Source organism: Pyrgilauda ruficollis, unplaced genomic scaffold (assembly GCF_017590135.1).
Source record: "Pyrgilauda ruficollis isolate IOZ18807 unplaced genomic scaffold, ASM1759013v1 scaffold32, whole genome shotgun sequence".
Lineage (NCBI taxonomy): Eukaryota > Metazoa > Chordata > Aves > Passeriformes > Passeridae > Pyrgilauda > Pyrgilauda ruficollis.
The window spans coordinates 383,500-406,606 of NW_024524600.1; the positions used below are offsets into that span (position 1 = coordinate 383,500).

The window sequence follows — 23,107 nt, forward strand, 5'->3', positions numbered from 1 at the left end:
CAGGGACAAGAGAGAAGTGAGTTGCTGGTTGCTTGCTTCTTCACTCCTCCTCTTTGCAGATAGGAACTTAGACATTGGACTTCCTTCCTTCTGCATAATATATACCTTTCCTCATTCTTCTGAGCAGTATGTACTTTGACTCATCTCAGGCCTACTTCAAAGACACAGAAATCAGAGGGAACACTCTCAGACCTTTCCTAATAAAGTGAAGTCATACATTCTCACTTAGGACAGGTAAACAGTGAGTTATCTCAGCTGAGCTCATAGTAAAAACAAGGGAGTTAATTTTCCATCTTCAAGATCTCATTAAAATTCAAGTTTATTTAAATTTAATAATTTAAGTGAAAATGCCACTATGGATATTTTTAAAAAATAGTTTAAAAAGTAAAGTATCTATTTTTGAGGTACATCTACTTTGATGCACAGAAAAAGCGCTCAGGTCTCAAAACATGCAAACTGCTGAAAGAAAAATGGTTCTGTTGTATTCCTATAAAAAGAAGGACCAGGTGGCCTAATTGAGTTTTATTGGGCATTGCTTTCTAATTGTTGATATGACTGAACCATCAAAGCTGTAAAAGGTGTTTGTCTAATATTCTGCGCAGTGTACCTGCTTAAGAAAACTTAGCTCTGATACAGCATTCACCTTTAATTGATACCTTTCCTCTCAGATAACTGTGGAATTAAGATGATAAATAGAGTCAAATTGGTTTCTCATGGCTCATCTTCATCTTATATAGAGTTTTAAAGTTTAGGTATGTCCTCCTTATAGGAAGTCTGCATGTCTCAGTCTGCAGAGGGCTGACAACTGCCATGGAGAAGACTGACAGCACAATTACCTGCAAGGTGTGCCCTATTGGGAAAAGGCTGAGCTTCAGCAGTTTGGTCATGTCACAGCATGTGACAAAATGTTACCAAAGAGGTGATTACTCCTGTCCTACCACAGCAGTCCTTGTGTCAATTGGTTCTAGCAATGGCAGCCATGCTTAAATTGAAGAACTTCTTACAAAGCTAAGCCATGATTTGCATGAGAAAATGTGGGATGTGGGCAAAGAAACGTCACGAGAATAACACACACTGCCCTGGGGGATACTAGAGCTGAGGGTGCACTTACTGTACTTCATGGTATACTTCTCCTTGATTTTAAATACCAGCAGTTAATAAGTGTCCCCTTAACGCTGTCCAAGTTTGTGTTTGCACAGTATTTAAAGAGGAGGCAAGTTGCTTACAGACAGGGATTCCTAGAAATGAAGTAGGCTGTTAACTCTAGAGGGATACTAGCTCCTCAAAAAGCTAGCTCTTCTTGTCTCGTGTCATGCATGAAAGTTCATGTGAGGCAAGACTTGGAGCTGATAATTATTTCATGGAGCCATGAATAGAGAGAAAAGACACAACTTTCAAACAAGAAATCAGTTTATTGAGAGCACTGGGGCTATATGACTCACTGATTTATCTGAGTAGGCAAACAAACCAGAAAGTATTGAAAGAATAGCTGTGATCAATGAAAATAAAAAGTGATTTTGTTCTTGCTGAGATCAGAAAAAATATCCACTCTGTGAATACAGATTGCCTAGGTTGGGAGTATCTGTAAAGGAAAACAGTTACATCTGGTCAGGTTGACAGAGCTGGTAGTTTGCTTTCACATATGGCTCAGGCTTTCAAGAACTCTCCAAAGAAGTAAACACAGAAGTTAAATTTTTTTTGTGAAAAGAAATTGAACTAATATTTGAGTCAAACACATGCTGATGTGTTTGTCAAAAAGACTTGATCACTGAGACAAATCACAAGAGAAATATTCTTTACCTGGTGGTCAGATTAGCCTTTTGAATGGTGGGATTTTCTCTGCCCTGTTCCCTGGCAGGTTCCAGTTGCATATCTGGTGGAAGTTTAATTATTTTCACAAAGTGTCATTAACAAGAGACTGAGAGCGTAGAATGCCAAAGACCCTTCCAACATTCATGGGAGGTAGCAGTTGTATATTAAGCTGGAAGGGAAGAATTTAGCAAGCCTCTCACAACCTGAACAAGTAATCTGAACTCCTCCAGTGAAAGGGAGGCATCAGTCTTCCCTATAATGCTCTTCGGATCTCACCTCAAAAATGACACTAGACTTTCTGAGTTCTGGGAATACATACTTTGAAACACATTTCTCATCATCCAATATGAAACAATGTCAAACTAAGACACCCAAAAGGCATAATCAAATCCTCATTAAAACGATGACCACCTAATTTTTAGGGTTTCTCATAGCTTAGTGTCCTTGTGTAGTTAGAGTCTAAATATACCTGCAAGCAAACCTTTCCCACAGCGTTTCAGAATGAGTCAGTACCTCAAGCTTCTCCTGGGCTGGATCTCACCATAACTACTTGTTTCTGCAGACAAACTGCTCATTAAAGAAGACTCAGTGTGATGCATAAGAAAAACAAAATTACATTGTTACCAGGCAGATGCCCAGGAATGCAGCTGAGTGATGAAAATACAGCAGGAGAAGACTTTAACAGACATGTGACTTCTACTGAAATATTTTGACATCAGAACCAATTAATACAATTTCTTGTTCCAGAAATTGAATTTGTTCAGTCCACGTCCTTTAAATTCTTGCTCCTGAACATAATTCTTCCTGATTCTCAGCAAACTTATGTGAAACAAAAAAAAAAAAAAAATGGACCAGAACAGAAAGCAAATCCTTTCTTATGTTGTCTATTTACACAGGTTTTTTTTCCAATAAGTTATCTCAGAGCATCACAACAGGGAAAGTATTTCAGTAACATATTGTCAGAAGTGCACAAACTATATTTTGCATGCATCTTTTGTGTACAGGATGCTTCTTGTCTTCTGCTCAGAGGACTCCAAAGAAGTGGACAGTGCTGGATAATTAACAAAATGGTAGCATAATTTGTGAAGCAATTTTACATTGCAGTAGAGATGGCATTGCAAGATCCCCTTTTCCTGAGGCTCGTTGGTTCCTACATCAATTTCACTCAGTTTGTAAAGGTAATGATTTAATTCAATTTAGCTTAAGTTGACTCCCTCTTCCATTTCTTGCATTATATTTAGTTATAGAAACCCTCTGCTTTACATTAATAGCACAGAGATTTTTGTGCAATTTTACACATCTTCAGTGTTGCCCAAGTGAACTCATTATACTCTCATAGCTTTGCACTTATTCCAACTCACCCATTCCTGCATGAGAACCCAAAAGAATGAAAGAAGTATATAAATCAGCTGCAGAATATATACAACATGCTTTAGAAAGTGCTCAGAGTGTATTACAGGATAAAGCCTGAATTTGCAAAACTGGCAACTTGCAAAAACATCAGCCATCCTTAAATCTGATATGTAAATCCCTGAACAGGGTCAATATCAATAAGGCAGTTGATGTGCCAAGACTTCTATTTACTATATCAAATATTTTCACTTTGTTTATGCTTTGTTTTTCCAGTATTTCCTTGGCTGTAGGTTTCTGCACCTCTTGTTGTCAATTACTAGCAGGTACATCGTTACACTAATCAGATCACCTTCTGGGCTAATAACTGCCTCATTGCCCTCAGTAGCTGAATGGAGAAATTATTACAGAAAAAGAAAAGACTGTTCTTCATTCCAGAGTAGAGAAGAAAGAGAAACAAAAGAGATAGCTTTAAGGGCCCCAAAGCAGGAATTAGAGAAAAAATAACTCATGATACATGACAGAGCCAAGAACAGTATTTTCATTTTACCTCTGAAGCCTGAACAATGATCATACAGCCCCAACTGACAAGCAGGGCATTGCTTATCAAGGCATTTGTTTCTGGTCAGACGCCTACAGTCACTAATTGTCCTCACCTACACAGGAAGGGCAGTGCTTGCTGTAGTTCATCTCCCCCTGCTCCCTGACCCCAAGGAAGGTGTTCATATACCTTTGAGAACTTTTAGCTCATTGTTGCTTTTGACTAGATAAACCACTTACCCGAGCTAGCGACAGCCTCACACCGTTTCTTTGATGAGCTTAGATACCATGGTGACAGTAGAAATATCTAGGATGGAAGACAGAGAAATTACGAAATTATTTTGTTGAGAAATGCTAAAGGGAAAGGTCTCAAACCTTTATCTAAGATTTGATGCCAGGCTAACTATCTCCATGTATAAAGCATGTTTTTTGCAGGAAAGACAGGATTATAGCCAGCTAAGAAGTTTCTAGGCAATTTAGCCAGCACATAAGACAATTCAGGATTTTTTACTCTGCCAACTAACATAAAACAGAAATACATTATTTTTCCTCTGTTCAAATGATAGGGCCAGGCTGAAGATCCATTCAATCAGCATTCCAGGCCTGCTGTGAGATGTTGTACCCATTTTTACAGAACAGTAAGCTGATAGGCACAGAGTTAGTGCCAGTCAAAACAAGAGCTCCAGGAAGTCTTATGGTCTAATCAGTAGCCACAAAGGTTTCTGGCTTTTTGGGAAAGAGGCATATTTCACAATGCACTGATCTATTTATGTAGATGCACTTCCACAAGGCAACTTTTTCAGTTTCAGCTGCAATGCTGAAAAGCCTTTTTTCATTTTTATCCATCATGTGATGAAGATGTGAAAGATGTGATCATAATGACAATAAAGATTAAAGGTAGGAAATTAAGTAGGGCCTCTTAGGCATTTGAACAATACCTTTTTTTGGCTAATAATTATTCTTCCTGGTAATAATATGTAAGGAGAGTAAATTACATCATCATCATTGTTATCTTCATATCTTGATGTATGATTTGACTACAAACCACTAAATACAGTACTATCAAAATTAAGAATGTTACACCTGTAGCACATCACAAACCACCTACAAGTTACAAAGAGTAGGTTCCCACTCTGCAGCTGATTTTAATTATTACTAAGAGTTATTTCCACCTAGAGAAATTAATGTAGGTCTCTCACCACACAAGCAGAATTCGCTACCCTACAGGCAATCTGGAACCTCCTTTCCCTGGAATCCAGGGGAATTAATATCCATCCCAGGTATTTAGTGTCAGCCTACCTTTGATACTTCACAGATTTCTGTCTAGTAATTAAGGATGAAAGACATTGGTGTCCCTTCTTGAACCCATCTGTGTTGCAGAACTTGCTGAGAGCTATTGTTAGGGAGAGGAATGAGGTATTCTTTCCCTATAGTGACTTGTCAAAAATAGACTACCAAACCAGCCAGTGATCCTGGGTAAACAATGGGAACCTAAATTAAAGGACAGCAAATAAAGCAAAAATAAGCAAGAATTACTATTCATGGACTTCCCTACTCATTGAAGCATGGATGGATGGATGCAGTTACGCCAATAAAAATATGTGCAGAATGTATGGTATGGTGTATCTAGATGCCTCTCTTACTTCATCCATACTAGGAGCTGAACTGTCACAACTATTTTGCGTTAAAATATCACATTGCTGACAGAGAAAGAATATAATAAATGCTGTGCAGCTGGAGCCAAATGTGGTATTTTTTCTTCTGCAGTTCATCTGCCCAATGACCTACCCTTTGCCATCCACTATTTCAGGCTGTCTTTTTTTTCTTGTTGCTATGTGACCCTAGGTCAATTGGCAGGAAGAGGAAAGAATTATTTGGAAATTTAAAATACTAAATCTGCAGTGGTTAGAAAGGATTTTTTTCCTTCAACAGAGTTCAAAAAAAGTGGGTGCAATCTGGCTGTATCTGAATGCCAAAAGAAATATGACAGCTCTTAATGCCTGGAAAAGGCTTTAAAAAAATCAATTTTTTATTTCTCTCTCTACTTTAAAACTTCATGTTTCTTAAGGAAACACAGCTTAGGAAATCACACTGTAAGCCAAACTTTTTCAGTAACTTTTGAACCTGTTGCAATTTCTGAGTCAATTCCAACCTAATCTGATCAAAGGCTAGAGGGCTTATAAACTTAGTGAAAATCAGGGAATGTATAAAGGAAAAAAATCAAAATTAGAATCGCTGTGGAAGGAAAGATTGGAGCAAAACCTCAAGCTATCCATTGCATTTGCTGTGGCCAGGTGATCAGCACATGCATCTCCAAGTTTATCTGATACCTGCCTTTCATAATCATGGGCCTTGGGGTGGCACATGGCAGCAGAGGAGCAGAACTATGGCTTCACAGGGAAGGATGCACAGGAGAGGATACAGGAATGCCCCATCCAGGTAGCAAGGCTGCTTTAGTTCAGCTGCTTGGGGAATAACTTCACTGATTTTCTACTTTTACCTCTTGCCTGGCATTCTTTTTTCCGGGAATGAAATTAACAATTCACTGTCATTCTCATCGTTATGGGTCTAGTCTGTTCATGGCTAAGACCAGGATAAGGTAAATCTCAAAGAAAGATGGGACCTTTGACTAAATCAACAAAAATTAGGCCAAATTATTGAGAACACATTCATCTACTGAACTCTGAGAATTCCCCTCTTTTCTAAAATGTTCATTTCTGTCTCCTGACTAAGTGAAGCAGTTTCTCTGTTTTCTGTCTCTTTTTTCTTACAGCTGCCTTGCCAATTCACTCTCACTGCAGGAGCACTGCCCTCTCTATATCACCCCTTCTGCCATCCCATTACAGGGAGATCTACAGAGGCAAAGATAGTTATTTTGCCAGTTTCCCATGGGTCTAGTTCATTGGACATGGTTTTGCAACCATGAAATACTGGTTTAATAAAGTTCAAGAGGGGAAACGATTGAAACTAAAAATGAGTACTTTTGGTGGAATTTTTTATCCTAAGGGTAATACAGGAGGGAATTTCTGTAAGAAAGTTGATTACTACTGGGACAGTGAATGGTAAATTGACTTCGGACACAGACTAGTTCTAAGATACTGATATTTGTTCCTCAGCTCCACATAAATAAATGTATAAACATGCTCTTTATTTTCTTTTCTTTGTGCCTGGTACTGTTTTTTTTTTTCTTTCTTGCACATATTTTGAGTTTAAATGCTGCTTTCTTCACAGGATAACTCCTATCAGAGCCGGTGGTTTTTTGGTTTCTGGTTTTTTTTTTTTTTTCCACCCCTATACAAGATTGTAAACCCTAGTTCACATTCACAAATTATTTATTGTCTCTATTTTTTAAAGATTTCAATCAGAAACCAGACAAGCTGGAAACATCCAGGTGATCTTTTTTTTTTTTTTTTTTTTTTTTCAGTTAAAAAATCAATTAAATATTCTAATAAATGTATCTCCCAGTGCAGTGTCTGAATTCAGGTATTTAGCCATGTTGAGTGAAAACTTATAGGGCAGTGCTTGGGAGGAAGGACTCACTTGAGCGTGGCATGGAAAGGAAAAGAGAAAGAAAAACGGAAGGGCAGGGAATCGCTGTGTGATTTACATGAGAGGAACGAAGGCGGCAGTGCAGAACCTGGCGCTCTCCCTTTCCCGCAGCCGCCTCCAGGGAACACGAAGCCGACTGGCAGGATGACCCATTAACCTGCATTAACTACAGCTCCCATCAGCCCGGGCGCGGGGCTGCCCCGCCGCCGCCGGAGCCGCTGCCGGAGCCCCGGCGCGGGAGCGGCCGCCCGGCGATCGTGCCTGGCTGCGCTGTCCGTGGCGCCGGGGCCGGGGCACGCCCAGCCCGGCGCGCCGGGATCGGCCGGGCCTTCCTCGGGCGCCGGCGCCGCGACGCGCCTCCCTCTTCCCAAGATGGCGGCTCCGTTGGCGGTAAATTCGGGTAAGAACAATCTGAGCGCGGTCCTGCGGCTTCTCGTCCGCCTCTCCCTGCGGCCGTCCCGCTCCCCAGCCGCCGGCGGCCCTGCACCTCTCCTCCGAGCTCGCGGAACCGGGGCGGCCGCCCTGGGCAGGCCGGGCGTGGCGAAGCGGCGAGGCGAGGCCCGGGCGGGCAGGGCTGCGGGGCGCGGTGTGCCAGAGGCGCTCGGAGAGCGGCCTCCCGGGCGGCCGTACCCGGGCTCGGGCCGCGCAGAGCTGCCCGGGACGGAGCTCCGCTGTCAGAGCTGCCGCCGTGCCTGGCTGGTCCTGCCGGGGAGTCACGTCCGGCAGCCAAGGCCTCCTTGCGTAGAGCGGACTGTGGTAACTCGGTGTGCACGTGGTTAGGCATCACTTCGGTATTACACTCGTCTCCTAATGCTGTGTGCTGTAAGAGGCAAAACCAGAATTGTGCCCTGCTGTCTACATGTAGTGTCATTCAGTAGTTAGAGAAGACAAAAAAAGCCCCTATCCTTCTTTACTCTTCTTTTTCTAAGACTGGACCAGGTCACTTCTTTCAGACTCTTATTAATCCTATTCTCTGGCTCACTATTTCAGTGTCTAGCTCTGAGGAGCCCAAAATTAGACACAATATAGGAGTTAAGGACTGTGAGATGCCTAAATAATCGCTTGCATCTGCTGGCTACAGCTGTTAATACAGTCTGGAGCCTGTAGGCAGCCTGTGCTGTGAGCCTGTGCTGCTGACTGTTCAGCTTCCTGTCTGCCAGGACACTTGGCTGTTTGACACTTGGGTAAAGCTGCTCTCCAGAAGCTCTCTTGGTTCCCAGCCTGTGCAGTGATTCTCTGTTGGGTGCAAGATGTTGCATTTACTCTTGTTGAGCTTTGTTAGGTTAGCAGAAGGAGACTGGAGACCCCGTGAAAAACAGTTGTCACTGGAATATAGGCCAAAAGGTCTGTAAGTAAGGTTTTGTGTGTGAATAATGACAATTATTAGTCATTATTAATTCTAGCTAAGAGAATTAAAATCTCCATTCCTGTGGCAAGCAAGGAACAAATTTTACAGAGAAGATTTTTTGATCTCACTGAATGGATTGCATCCCTGTAGCCTTGCAGAAAAGCAGTAATAAAGCAAAGACTCTTCATGAAAAACTATGCCTTTGTTGAAGTGAAAATTGGAGTAGTTCAAATGAGACTGTTTTTTGAGTTACATAGCAAGAGAGTCTATAAAAAATTAGGGGAAGAAAGAGTTTTTTGTGGCAGTAGAACTAGTAAAGATTTTGCCTTAGGTTACAGTATATTGTGTGTGGGAACAGACATATCATGGTTGTGTCTATCACTTGGCAAAATGTTCACGCATATAAGCTTCAACTGCTGCTGTTACCAAGTCAAGCAACTCAGGCTGTCTTTTCTTGCTGTCCCTGATGGGATGGTCAGCCTTTCTAAAATTAGTAATAATAGAACAGCTTAAGTGGGAAAAAGTCGGCATGGTTGCTGAAGTCTCACCTCTTCCTATTCCAGGTGCCTGTTCCTTTCTCTGCAATAATCCATCATTGTGCCATTGCAGAGCAAACTGGGTTGTTGATGTGATCCTGCTGAAAATAAAGTCCTTTTTGGATTAGATTTTGGTTAGAGAAGTTAGATCCTTAATTTGTTCTAATTCCCTACAGTACATGTGTTTGGGCTGGTGCAAAGCAATTATGTGGTAGGGACAAGAGCAAACAAATGGGCAGGGAAATAGTTGATCAGCTTTTGGCAGGCACTGTGGCTTGCTGTTGGTATTTATTGGACTTGGTAATGTAGCAAGAGTGAAAAGACAATTTCAAAGTGGAAGTAAATCTGAACACTGAAGTTGTGTGGGACAGCCATTTACAGCTGAGTGTGAAATTATGCATGCAGTATTAGCTATTTTTGGGCAGGGGTAACATTATCGAGTTAAAACACTGATGCTCAGAAAAGGCAAATTTGTCCCTTTTTTACAGGTTGCCCCAACACAGCCATAGTGGCACAGCTAAATGTGTTGTCTCAGTCATTTGTACATTCACGTGTAGCTACTCAGCATGAATGGCTTCACCATTTAAGTGTGTAGACTTCACCATTTAAGTATGGCAGTCTTTGATCTGACATTCTAGAGGTACTTTGAAGCTTAGGAGATTGGCATTTTGATTGTTGGGAGGGATATCAATTTTAGTTTGAGTAACCAAAGGAGTTTGTGCTCTCTCAACAGGGAATGTTTTTCCCTGATTAGTGATGCAGGATTTTACACCCCTTCCAGGTGACTAGCTCAGTACACACTGCTTCATCGCTGACAATGTTGGTTTTCCCAACTTGCTCACTCAAGTAGTAATCTTGGAAATGGTTGAAATAATTTTTCTTTAGCCATCTGCTTTAATGCAAGAGTATTGTATATTTTGATTCGATGGGTTGTTTAGTTAATAGTGAAGGTAGTCCTTTTCTGGAGTGTTCTGTAGAAGTGGTAGAGTCACAGTCCTGGAGGGATTTAAAAGACATGTAGATGTGGCACGTGGGGACTTGTGGTTTAGTGGTAGACTTGGCAGTGCCAGATTAGTGCTTAAACTCGCTGACCTTAAAGGTCCTTTCCAACCTAATACCTGTATTTACGTATTCTTTCTTGTAAGATGACTTTCAGCACCAGAATTTAGGTGTGTACATAATCTTTTTGGGTTTTGTGCATTAGGAAAGGAAAATATACTTGATGGGTGTAAGAGTGTACTGACATGCCAAGAGTAACAGTAAACTAAAAAAGAGTCTACTTATTGAAAATAATGTAGAAATAATTTGTTTTCTTCCTTTCTCTATTTCAAATACATTGTTTATCTCTTCTTTTAGCTGCAAGCTTGTGGGGTCCATATAAGGACATATGGCAGACTGTAATGAATGCCATTTGGAAAAGGCAACCTGAAGCTGTTCATCGTCTCGATCAAGTTCTAAAGAAGCACAAATCTGACTTCATTTCTCTCTTCAGAAATCCGGTACTGGACTAATGCTCTCTTCTGGAATGAGCTGGAGAGTTGATGATTTACTCTGTCTTATATTGTTGTCTTACATGCCATTTTAGACCCTGGCCATTCTTTTCCTGTGACATTTTTACTGTACATAACCCAGATGTGTTATACCAGTCCTGTTCTGCTGTAAGAATACAAATAGTATTAAGTGGGAAAAAATAATACATACATTTTATATTGTATCTTCTGCAGGATAATTTTATCTATGATGATTTTTTTTTCTCTCATTATTTGAGTGCGATTTTGAAAGGAATAGTAAAAGTATCTGATGATTCATCAGTCATGTATTAACTTTTTTTGTTACTCTTGTGTGTCTGAAATAAAGCACAAAGCTGTTTTGTCTGGTTTTGCTTATATTTCAGTCAGATTAACAAACATAAAAAATAGGTGAACACATGAACTTAAAAAATGCAGAATGTGTCCTGTTCAGAACGCCAGATAATGTGAAAAAACTTCCGGTTTCTTGGCTGGTGGATCATAAGGTAGTAACTAGAAATATATCTTCTTTCAGTGGTGTAGTTTCTCCAGTAGTAGATGGCTTTTTTTAAATGGGAAGGTCGGAAAATTTAACAGTCAGCTAGAGAGTTTCATCAGTATATTTTAGCATCTCAATTTAATGGAAGAAGAATGATGTAGAGAATAGTTGAGAGTTATACAACAGTTCTTATCAACAACCCAGATGTCTTTCACTGAGTTGATACCAATTCCAGCTGAGAATTGTATCAAAGTTTACTTTGAACCACTAGTATTTTGAGTAAACTAAATGTCAGCACTGATTGTATAAGTTTATTTTTTTCCATTCGCACAAAGAGACCACTGCTGTCCAAGCATGAAGCATTTTGAGGATGCCTTTACTGTCTCTGTTTAAAAACAGTGCCTTTGTTTTTATAATGACAACCTAACCTGACTGAACTGTATTTGTGAGGAAGGATTAATGTGTAAAGCTTTATTCAGTATTTGATCTTGCCATTTTGAATAACTTCCGATGCTTGTTTCTCTTGCAGCCAAAAAATGTTCAGCAGCATGAGAAAATTCAGAAAGCAAGCACAGAAGGAGTTGCTATCCAGGGTCAGCAGGGAACTAGGCTTTTGCCAGAGCAGCTCATCAGAGAAGCCTTTATCCTCAGTGACCTCTTCGATATTGGAGAGCTGGCAGCTGTTGAGCTCCTTCTAGCTGGTGAGAAGGGGAAATATTTAAGATCTGGAGATGTATAGCTTACATAGGGCCTTCTTATTTAAGTGTACATTTAAGGTGAATGCCTGATACAGTGAAAGCCTTAGCTTCCTATCACAGAATGTTCTTAAAAAGAAATTCTCCCTGTAATGTCATATGGTAGTAGTGTTCTAAACCCTAATGTTTGTATGCTCAGCTGTTGCAAAGGGGGATATATTCTGAGGAGGTTTTATGATATACTTTCTGTATCATTGAATTTCAACATAATTAAACATGATTGAGAATTTTTCCCTAAAGCAGTGTAATAGATGCTGATTCTTCAAATTATGTATTAGTTATGCATTGCTGTGTGATTCTGTAATGTAATAATTGATTAGTAAGAGAAGTATACTGGACAGTGACACATTTTTTGTGTAGATGATTGATTTTAGAATCGTTAAGTTAAAATTGTTAGTTGTTATTACTAGTTACTGTTGATTAACTTGAAAAATTCATTAAAGTAGATTGCAAGTTTGTCACCTTTGGAAAGCCATCTTAAAGTCAGGCTCACTTTCTGTTTTGAACTTGAATTTTCAATGTACTTTCAGGTAGAAAATTTAATTTTGAATAAAAGATATATTTATGATAATCATCTTTAATTTATGATTAAGATGGGTACATATCAGTGGCAAATACCATTTGGACTAGGATATTTATGGACTAGCACTTTAAAAAACAGTTTTTGTATGTTTTAGTGGTTGAATATTAATTTTACCAATAGCACTTAAAATATTTGGGATTTCTTTTAAGTGTCTGAAACAAATCAAAGTGATGGTGAATAACCACAAATTCAGTACTTTGAATGCGATATTTGTATTTCTATTAGAAATACAAAGATACAGAGCTGTTATCAAGGCAGGTATATTCAGCTTTCTTTGGCTATTTCTGTGCATTGTCATTCACTAGGAGAACACCAGCAGCCTCACTTTCCTGGCCTTACAAGAGGTCTAGTGGCGGTTCTGTTGTACTGGGATGGCAAAAGATGCATTGCCAATTCGCTGCGAACCCTCATCCAGTCACGGCAAGGCAAGACGTGGACGTTGGAGCTCAGGTCTGTATCAGGGTGATGAGCTGATCAAAGCTCTTTGTTTTGAGTGCTTTTAGAACTAATTAGACTGAAGAGAATATGTATGGTCTCGAATTTGCTTTTTTCTTGTAACCTGATGCAGCTGCTATCATGTCTGTTGCTTAAGCATGATAATTTTTGAACATATTTTTGTTGGTTTATAGGGATGTCTATTTTACTTTCAGTTCTTTCATGCTACTTCACCTTTTGGCAGTATTTTACTTCAGACACTGTCCCAGTCATTGTTGCTCTAACTAGTGGTCATTGCTCAGTATTTGAGGACACTGCTGTGTTCTGACTTTCTGTGTACTGTAAAAGGGAATGTGATCCTGGCTTTACCTAAAAGGAATATACTGTCTACTGATGAACATTATATGCTAGTATTTTTTGCCTTGAAAAAGGAGGCGGTGCACACTGCTTCCAAGTTGGCTAGAGAAAGGTGGAAAAATGTGTTCCAGTGTAAATATAAATTCGGAGTGCAGTATCTGGACAGTTGCATTTACTAGTAAGAAAGAGCCTGTGAGTTTGTGAGTTATGTGCATCTTGTATATAATCCTTTTTCCTTTTAATAGAAATCTTAACTAGCTGATCCCTGTTATATTCTCATGTTCCATGTTCTTGAGCCTACAGCTACCTAAAGACTCTGTATCTATTCAGCATAATGTTTTGAAAGGGCACTAGTTACTGATTAGTGATGCACTTTTAGTTGCTCTCTGTATATAATTTATTTGTATGTTTTTTTTAATCAAATACATTTAATGGGATTCAGCATTTTAGACATGTTGGTGACTGGAAAACTATGATTAATTGTTAAATTTATATTCTTTCTGTTACAGCCAAGAGTTAATTTCCATGACAACACGCTTTACAGATGACCTAATGGAGCAGGGTTTGACTCAGAAGATCCTCACACTTGTGTCTCACATTGATTTGAACAATGAATTTGATAAACTCCAGAGAGAACGAGGATTGGGCAGTGAGAAACATCGCAAAGAGGTAAAATTCACTGGATGAGCATGGATATTCTTCTGTGTTACTGAACACATCAGGATAGAGTTAGAGTGCAAAGAGTCATTTTCCTTTGCACAAAGTTTGCTGCTGTCTGAGATCACAGGTACTGCTCCACAGCTTGTTCAGTATCAGTGTGGGATTCACATTACTTCTTGCATTTCTATTTTGCTGTTGCTCCCAGATGTTAGGGCATGTCTTATTTTTAGTGAAGAATTATAACAGTAAAAATCTAAGCCTAATATTTACACTGTGTGTAAAGTTCTTGTTTTTTTAATTCTGAAGTCTGTATTTTAAATTATCTGCACTATTGACATAAGAAAAATGAACTAATTCACAAATTATTAAAACAGATTGAAACCAAGTTGAGTCAGGTTTCTCTTAATTAATTCTCTTAATAACCCAACTGTGTTAATAGGAGCAAAAGCATTTCTAGTAGTCAAATGAAAATTGCTTGAAAATACATTGTCATCTCTGTAGTTCTTGGACTTAATTGACACTGTGACTAGCTGCAGCATAATTTTGCTGGCAGGAAGATTTTAAACACTATTATTTTAATTTTTGATCTTTCTAATGGGTGATCTGCCTAAAAATCCTTCTGTGTAATAATAAATCAGTTTATTTTCCACTGGATAAAGAACTAGCCTTACACTTTTACTATGAATCTAGAAACTGTGAAAATAGTATCTTTCTCATTTATCTTAAATTACCTTAATTTACCTTAGTTTCACCTGAAGATTGATTTTTTGGGGCAAAGGGAAGGTTGACTGTAACTGAGGTAACTGCCAGTGCAGTTGTATAATTAGAGACAGGGAATGTGCCTTCTGTGTGATACATTTAGAGCTATGTAAATTCTGTATAGATTGATGTCTCTCTTTACCCGACAGGGATGCTGGTTTGTGTGTAGTCATATTCCCAGGTATCTGCTCACACCTCTCATGAAATACATAGGAATAAATGCAGTTAACAAGCAGAAGTGTGCTTTTTTTGTTCAGCAAATAAATCCAAGATTTTCTGTAGCTGCTGTCTTTAGAGTGATTTTTAGTTTAAGCCAGTCATCATGATTGACTGAGGAGGAGAAATTCAACTTGCTACCAGAATAGGTACATTTACCGGGTTTGTTTGTTTGTTTGTCTTGTAAAGGTTTCTGATCTCATTAAAGAATGCCGACAGTCCTTGGCTGAAAGTCTCTTTGTCTGGACCTGTCAGTCACCCCTGAGTAAGGATGACACTCTAATCCTCATAAGTTACCTGGAGAAGGTAACAGTGGAAGCCGATGGCTCGTTGGATGGCGTGAACTTGTCTCTTCTCATGGCTCTCCTTTACTGCTTTGATGTCAGCTTTCTGGAACAAGGGGCAGAGGATCGTGAAGGTAATGCTGGCAGCTTTCACAGAGGTTACATTGTGCAGATGGGTAAATTGTTTAAGCAGTTTTGTTATTGATCAGTAACAAATTGGCAGGATTTTGCGTGTGTTTTCTCACATTTGTTTACTGAGTATTGGTTTTGTGTTTTTGTTGTTGTTGAAGACTTGATGCACCGGCTCCCTCTGCTAGCAGAAAGACAGTACATAGCAACGATCCACACTCGGCTTCAGGAGTCTCAGCCCTGGAAATTACCAGGCCTGCAAGCCACTGTTAGATTAGCCTGGGCACTGGCATTGCGAGGAATATCCCAATTCTCTGATGTGACAGGTAAAGTTCAGTTGCTGCACATTAGTATTCAGAGCCTGCAAGTGCTGTAAGTCAAAGGATCTACACCTTTATGAAGTGTTATTTACTTTAAACTTTTTCTGTGTGAGTTTGGTTGTAGTGAATTGAATTGCTCTGAAATGTACACAGTTGTAGAAGTAATTATTTACTAGAGAGTAATAGTGCCTCATTGAAGTGAAAGAGATTTTAACGTACTGGAAAATTCAAGGATTTAATTTTCAGCTTTAGTATCATTTCAATCTGCTGAAATCTAGAATAGATTCTTGATTGTGGTTTTTTTTACATCTGTAGATGTTAGACCTCAGTATCTTGAGATGATGAATCTATTAATAATTTTCTTTTTTCCTTTCCGAACCTCACGAACCATCTAGCTTTCTACTATGTCAAAATTGAGTCTACTCAAAATATCTAATAAAGAAAATACAAACATTATAATTAATGTTTAATAAAGTTGGTTTGTGATTCTTAGTTGACTGCCTTAGATTTTTTGGGGTAAATGGATATTCACTGTAACATTTATTAAAACAGAAAGTTGAGGTCATCATCTGCCATTAATTTATCCTTTTTCAGTCTAGTTCTCCTGTAGAGTAGAAAAACCAGTTGATAGAAGCGTGGAAATTTGCATGTCAGCTGTGTATCCTGAAATATATTTGTTTGGTAACAGATTGTCACTTACTTCTTCTACTCTTGTGAATTTTGTTGCCCAGCTCTAGCAGAATTCACTGAGGCAGACGAGGCAATGGCAGAGCTAGCGATTGCTGATTACGTTTTCCTGTTCCTGACTGAATCTGTTGTGGCATCTGAAAATTTCTACCAGGAGGAATTTTACATTCGCAAAATCCATAACCTTGTCACGGACTTCCTTGCGCTCATGCCAATGAAAGTAAGTGGTTTGTGTGAATAGCACTTACTGAGAAATGTGGGCAGCTCTTCTGTGTTTCTGTTACTTGGATGAGGTGGCAGGGATTCAGACATGATGCTCAGCTTGAGGTCCTGTGCTTCAGAAAACCTGTTCGCTTTATAGAAGCCATAATGTTTGGGGTTTGGTTTGCACACTGATGTAGAATGTGGTTTTTAAAACACTTCAGTGTGGTGAGATTTGCAAAACAAGCTTTTATGCTGGTAGTAGTGGTTTTTTACATTATTAAAATTTAAATGAATGCTGAAATTCCATTTCAGTTTGGGTTTTGTTTTTCTGGTTTTTTTCCTGTTTTGGCTCAGATTTTCAGTTGGTTGTAGCTAATGCCTGAAGATGAAGAGAGATGTTCATTACAAGCAGGACTTTGTTATACAGGATATAAGACAAAATCAGATCATTGACTTGCATTCTACTTTGATATAAGCCAGTACTAGTTGTTTCACAGGAAATTTTTAGTAGGCAATTGAGGTATAACCTTACAAGGCAACTTTTTGTCTTAACTGCTGCTAGGTAGTGGTTGGCTTATGTCCTCAGCTGTTTGTACTGAATCTCAAATTTTAGGTAAAAAGAAGTGTCTGTTTTGCAGGATCTTTGTTTTGCTTTGTGTATCTGTTTAACCTTTGTTCAGTTTTACTTAACTCTCTAAATCAGCATTTTAATTAATTCTTTTGCATAGTTTTAGCATTTGTGCTACTCACCAGTGATGATCTGGGTAAATCTTTTGGTTACCTCCATTATTTTCATTCAGAACTTGATAATTAATTATCAAATAATTAGTTATTTAACTTATCAACAGGTTTTTTCTTGTTCAGTTAGTATACCAATTTAGCTAGTTTTCTTTGACCCTTTCCACAGTTATTTCTAGTTTTTAATAATTTTTTCTTGTTATTACTATTTTTAAAATATTTTTCCCATTGAGACAATTATTTTGCTTCTCATTCAGTTTTGCATATTCAGATATATTGTAGACTATGAACTAGTCTCTATTGACTGTCAACGTGTTTTATTTTTTATGTGCTGAATTGGTTGCTTGCTTCTGTTTCTTGTTCTTCAATGTCTCCTTAATATTTAACAATACTTTTAATCCCATGATGATTTGTTTTCTGTAAGCCTCCGTTGGGGTCTCATGTCAAAAGCTTTTTGAATTTAAAACTAAATGTCAGCTGGTTTTTGTTCAGTAATTAGTGTTTTCAACACAAAGAAGTTTAGGATGCTGATTAAATGGCTTCTTTTTCTTAAAAAATTGCTGCCATTCTTCTTGCTCTTCTCGTTTTTCCTGTGGCATTTATTGACATGTGATAATTCTTCTGGCTGAGACAGAGTAACTCCAAAGTTGCATCAGTTCAGACCTTTTCAAGTCATAAAGTAGCTGCAAGTAGAAGTAGTTTTTAGTGGTGAAGAAGGGTGCAATCCACAGATCTATATATAGGAATCAATATTTTGCATTCATGTTTGCATTTGCGTTACATGCTTCTTTTCACTCCTGGTGAGTAATGGTCTAGCATCCTTTGAAACTAAGCTGTCTAGCTCTTAAATTAAAAAGTGGAAAAGGGCCCACCTTTTGTAGCCAAACCAAAGTATCTGGTGCAGTCAATTAGGAAAAACTCCCATGATACAAATTCAGGGCTTTTGCTCTGCGCTGAGGGCTTTGGCAGTAAGCAAGTGATTGACTGTAACTGTGAGTGTAAGCTCTTGGAAGGCAGAGAGGATTGAAAAATAGAGAAAATCGAATATTCTTGTCATGTTCGTGCAAGTACGTTTGCTCTCTTAGTTTTAATAGGCCATGTAGACAATTCTATTATTTCTGGTCTGTTTCATTCTTAGCTAAATATAGACCACTGTTTCTTTTTCCACTTCATAAATCCTGCAGGTGAAACAGCTGAGAAACCGTGCTGACGAAGATGCTCGCATGATCCACATGAGCATTCAGATGGGAAACGATCCACCTATTTCCCTTCGGAGGGATCTGGAGCATTTAATGCTTCTAGTAAGCCTTATTTTCTTGTAAATTACTGTGACAGATAATGATTGTGACTTCCATTTGTCATCTGAAACTTGTACCTGAATGATACCATACGGTGCTGGATCTCTCCCTTTTGGGATTATTTTTTTTTTTTTCCTGAAGTAGACACACTTTTCTATAATTTTTCATATAAAGGAGTTAATTTACTGCCTTGGTTTCTGATGTTAATGTCACCATACGGTGCTGGATCTCTCCCTTTTGGGATTATTTTTTTTTTCCTGAAGTAGAGACACTTTTCTATATTTTTTCATGTAAAGGAGTTAATTTGGTTTCTGATGTTAATGTAATGGTTTTTATTATTTTTTAGTAAGTAAATACTGCACTGTTTCTTACATTTGAAGGTTTTGGAGGTTTTTACCCCACTGTTGACAATCACTCTGCTAAATAATTGAAATGTTTAAATAATGCTCATGTGTTGATATATTTGTAATGAGAGTTTGGGAAGACTGTTTTGTATTTGTTGTAGAGTAGGCTTGGTAAGGTGACTTCATCAAGGCTGATGGAATTACAAATTCCCTTATTTTAGTAGAGTTTTGACCATAAGTGTACATTTAAAACAATGATTTTTGTCATATTTATGATAAAATAAAAAAAATCAAAATCAAATAAAATGGAAATAAGAATACTTATATTTGTTTAAATATTAGCTATTAGAGTTACTTAACTGCACTTTCAGAAAAATCCATGTTGAAAAACAGATTTACATACTGAACTGAGGCGTTTTATATTTTCTGGTAATTTAAAAGCTTGTATTACTAGTCTTTTCCAAAGATACTCCTTCAGGTTATAGGACATCAGGAAAATTTGTAGTGAAATGCTTTCCTGAGCAGTTCATATAGCTATAATAAACGTAAATGAAGAAATACAACTTTGCTCTGAGAAATTTGTATGTTCAGCTAGCAGATAAGGTTTCTAACTATGATATTAGCCAACTTGTAAAATTAATGTATAAAGGTTGGCATATGGTTGTTTAAGGAGAAATGACTGGATTTTTTAGCAGTGATTTAATTCAAAATAATTAAATAGAAAATTATTAAATTTTCACTGATATGTGCATTTTGAATTTTGCTGGCTGTCACTAGTTCTAATGCTGTTATTTAGAAGCTGTAATTTTCAGGAAGTTTTAAGAACTGGAACACCAACCTTGCAATGCTCTGCCTCTCAGATGTGTTTAGCTAATCTAGAAATAGTGCTTAGTTTTGAAGTAATTGTTTTTTTCTTCCTGGAGTTGATACTTTTCTAACATCTTCCTTTTTCTGACAGATTGCTGAGTTGTATAGGAAGGACCCCTTTAATCTGGAGCTTGCCCACGAGTACTGGTGTCCGTCGGAGCCCCTGCAGACATCCACCATCATGGGCTCCTACCTTGGAGTAGCTCACCAGCGACCCCCTCAGCGCCAGGTTATCTCGATTTTCTTGAGTAATTCCTAGTAACTTAAGACCAAAGTAACAAAAAACCCTCAAGCAATAAATTTTTTTGGTATCCTTATTACAGATAACCTCTAAGAAGACCTTACCTTTTTTCAGTGGCTGATTTGCACGTGTCCCGCTCTGCATGGCATGGTTGTTGTTGGTGGACCTAAAATGAGCAACTGCCAGCCATTCATGGTTGTCAGTAAACTTAGCCAGAGAGTACTAACAAAACTCTGTGAACATGTTGTTTAGGTTTGATTTGTTACAGTTGCCAAGTGGATTCTCATAGTTCTTGTGTTTTTTGTCTGATGACTTCTACATGTCTTTTTCATTTAACTGAGAAGTTAGATTCCTTAACCATAAAAAACCCAAAATTTTATTAACTGCAATTGATAGTATTTTAGGGGTAAAAATTCCGAAGAATATTTTAATTATTTGACGTCTAAAAATTGTAGTCCATAAGAGATAGAACTTAAAATTAGAATGAAGAAATAATCTAAGCAGATAAAGCAGACATTCCAAAAACTCTTTGGGTACCTTGGGTGCTATCAGCCCTGAATGCTTCTTGAAGGATTGTGCAGTGCTAGGCAAAACCTTGTATGAGACAAATCAGACACATTCCAAGACCCACCCAGAATACTGGCAGCTTAAATTAGGGCCAGGTGCAAGCGAGCCTAATGACCCTGAAAGGAAGCACTGTGTGTGTGAGTCGCTGTTCAGGTATATGACAAGCACACTGAAGTCTTTGCTTAACTTGCACTGTGAAATGTGCTAATCATACTCCTGTGGAATATTTAGGAGCTGAAGTAAATTTTGTTACTAGAAATACAGAATTGCAGAGTTAGTATATTCTGCAGTCACATGAGTTATTTTGTTCAGTTCCTCTTTCAAACATGTCTGACTGAATAGGCCAGTCTACAAAGGAACTTGTCTACCCTACCCTTATTACATTAGAATTTGTTTTCTGACTTTTACTTCTTAATGTTTTCCTGTAATACTCAGATTTTCCTTTTTTTTTAAACACTGATCTTTATTTGTTCTAGGTTGTCTTGTCAAAGTTTGTTAGGCAAATGGGAGATCTACTTCCTTCCACAATTTACATCCCATACTTGAAAATGCTGCGGGGACTGGCTAGTGGGCCTCAGTGTGCTCATTACTGCTTTAGTTTGCTAAAAGTCAATGGCAGTAGTCATGGTAAGAGAAGTGACACTTCAGCTCTTTCTCAACTCCTTTTCTTTCGAAAAGTGCAAAGACTCATTTGAGATGAATTGTGGCCTCATACTTTTAACATTTCATTATTAGTACAAAGGTGAAATTGGAAGTTTTTACTTGAAACTGTAATCTGAAGAAAACCTGACAGATGAGGTAGTTAGGTATCTGAGCACCATAGTGATCAATTCACCTACTGAAATAATACTTTTTTTTTAAAAAATCCCATGTCTTAGCACCATAAGAAATGCAGAACGTCAGTGTTGCTTATTATGAAACAAAAAATAAATAAAGTCTTAAAGTGACATTGTATATTTTGTAAATGCAGCTAACTTTCCTGAGCCTTGTTCAGAAGCACTTTGTTCAGTTAGAATTTTTTGATACATGTAGTACGATAGCACTTTCTCAAAGTAAGAGATGCTGGTCAGTCCTGTGTTTTGCATTCATTTTGCATTGGTCAAATTATAAAAAAAACCCTACTTTGAAGATAAAAATAATGCTGGAAAGATTCCATTTCATAAAACATAGAACTTATTTATACTAGTTCTTTGTATTAGCACCTTTCTGTCTCAAAAAAACCATAAACAAGCAAAAGTCTCCAAACATAAATTATTAATTTTGTATACAATAACTTTCCTTTGAACTTTACTTTTTCCTTTAGATAAGAAAGTTTTCCTTTTAGTTTTAGCTATCCTGCTTTTCAACCTGTGGAAGAGTAGAAAGAAAAACTTATCATCTGTTTGTCATTTTTCTAGCGGAAAACATCCAAGGAGCAGGTGGCAGTCCTGTCTCCTGGGAGCATTTCTTCCACTCCTTGATGCTTTATCATGAGCACTTAAGGAAAGACTTGCCAAGTGCAGACAGTGTCCAGTACCGTCACCTGCCTCTCCGAGGCATCACACAGAAAGAGCAGGATGGCTTAATTGCATTTTTACAGCTGACCACTGTTATAGTCAATTGGGTGAGTAGCTTTTATTTGGTTTTCTTTGTTAATACTTTTTTTTCCCTTGCAAATCATCGTCATTCAGCTCTGAAGTTCTCCTTCACCAAAAAAAGTATGTAAGGAAAATTTGTCCAGTAGTTGTCATTTTATTAGTAAACTCCAAAAGTATGGGAAGCATAAGGAATAACTAAGAACCAAACACTGATGGTGTAGGTGAGGCAGAAAAAGATGATGCATTTTCCTGTGTTGTTGCTATTGCTGATTTTCTTGCTTCCTTGACTCTCATGCTGGTAATGGAGATGTCTTTCACAAGTGAGGTATATTCACAATAAATCCCTATGGATTTTCCATTTATCGCTTTGCCTTTATTTATGAGTTTGATAAAGCAAAAGTAATAGCTGAATTCAAAAGGAAGTGGTAGAAATTTGGCAAGGAATCTGATCAGCTGTGGAACTTGCCTCCAGGGTTATGGTTTAAAATGTCCCCAGACCAAGGGTGTAAAATGATTTTAATTGATTGACTGGAAGAGAATTCCAGGAGAAGAAAATTGCAGTGCATAATTTTGTATTTTGAATTTTGTATTGTGAATTGTCTGTATAATTCTGAATAGTGTAGAATTCTGCTCTTAAGTACCCTCCAGATTTTGCAGCCTGAAAGTTTTGTGATATAGTGAGATAGACTTGATTTTGCTGACACAAACACAAGACAGATCAGTGAAACTAAATATATTTTGTAAGAATCATCTTTTATGATATTGATATGGAGTGATCCCGTTTGAGCTGTAATATAAATTGCAGTGCATAATTTTGTATTTTGAATTTTGTATTGTGAATTGTCTGTATAATTCTGAATAGTGTAGAATTCTGCTCTTAAGTACCCTCCAGATTTTGCAGCCTGAAAGTTTTGTGATATAGTGAGATAGACTTGATTTTGCTG

The 23,107-nt window shown here is 38.0% G+C and overlaps 1 protein-coding gene across 1 annotated transcript in view; it reads left to right on the forward strand.

Moving 5' to 3' along the window:
• Window positions 1-7,500: 7,500 nt before the first annotated feature.
• The window catches only part of NUP205 (nucleoporin 205), a 46,293-nt gene continuing 30,686 nt past the window's right edge, over window positions 7,501-23,107 (forward strand). The window contains exons 1-12 of the mRNA XM_041474398.1: window positions 7,501-7,651; window positions 10,492-10,634; window positions 11,672-11,843; window positions 12,786-12,930; window positions 13,782-13,941; window positions 15,097-15,325; window positions 15,482-15,646; window positions 16,372-16,547; window positions 18,454-18,570; window positions 19,870-20,007; window positions 21,063-21,213; window positions 21,984-22,189. Of these exons, the coding sequence (XP_041330332.1) occupies window positions 7,624-7,651; window positions 10,492-10,634; window positions 11,672-11,843; window positions 12,786-12,930; window positions 13,782-13,941; window positions 15,097-15,325; window positions 15,482-15,646; window positions 16,372-16,547; window positions 18,454-18,570; window positions 19,870-20,007; window positions 21,063-21,213; window positions 21,984-22,189 (1,830 nt within the window). The 5' untranslated portion in view covers window positions 7,501-7,623. The remainder of the gene's footprint in view (window positions 7,652-10,491; window positions 10,635-11,671; window positions 11,844-12,785; window positions 12,931-13,781; window positions 13,942-15,096; window positions 15,326-15,481; window positions 15,647-16,371; window positions 16,548-18,453; window positions 18,571-19,869; window positions 20,008-21,062; window positions 21,214-21,983; window positions 22,190-23,107) is intronic.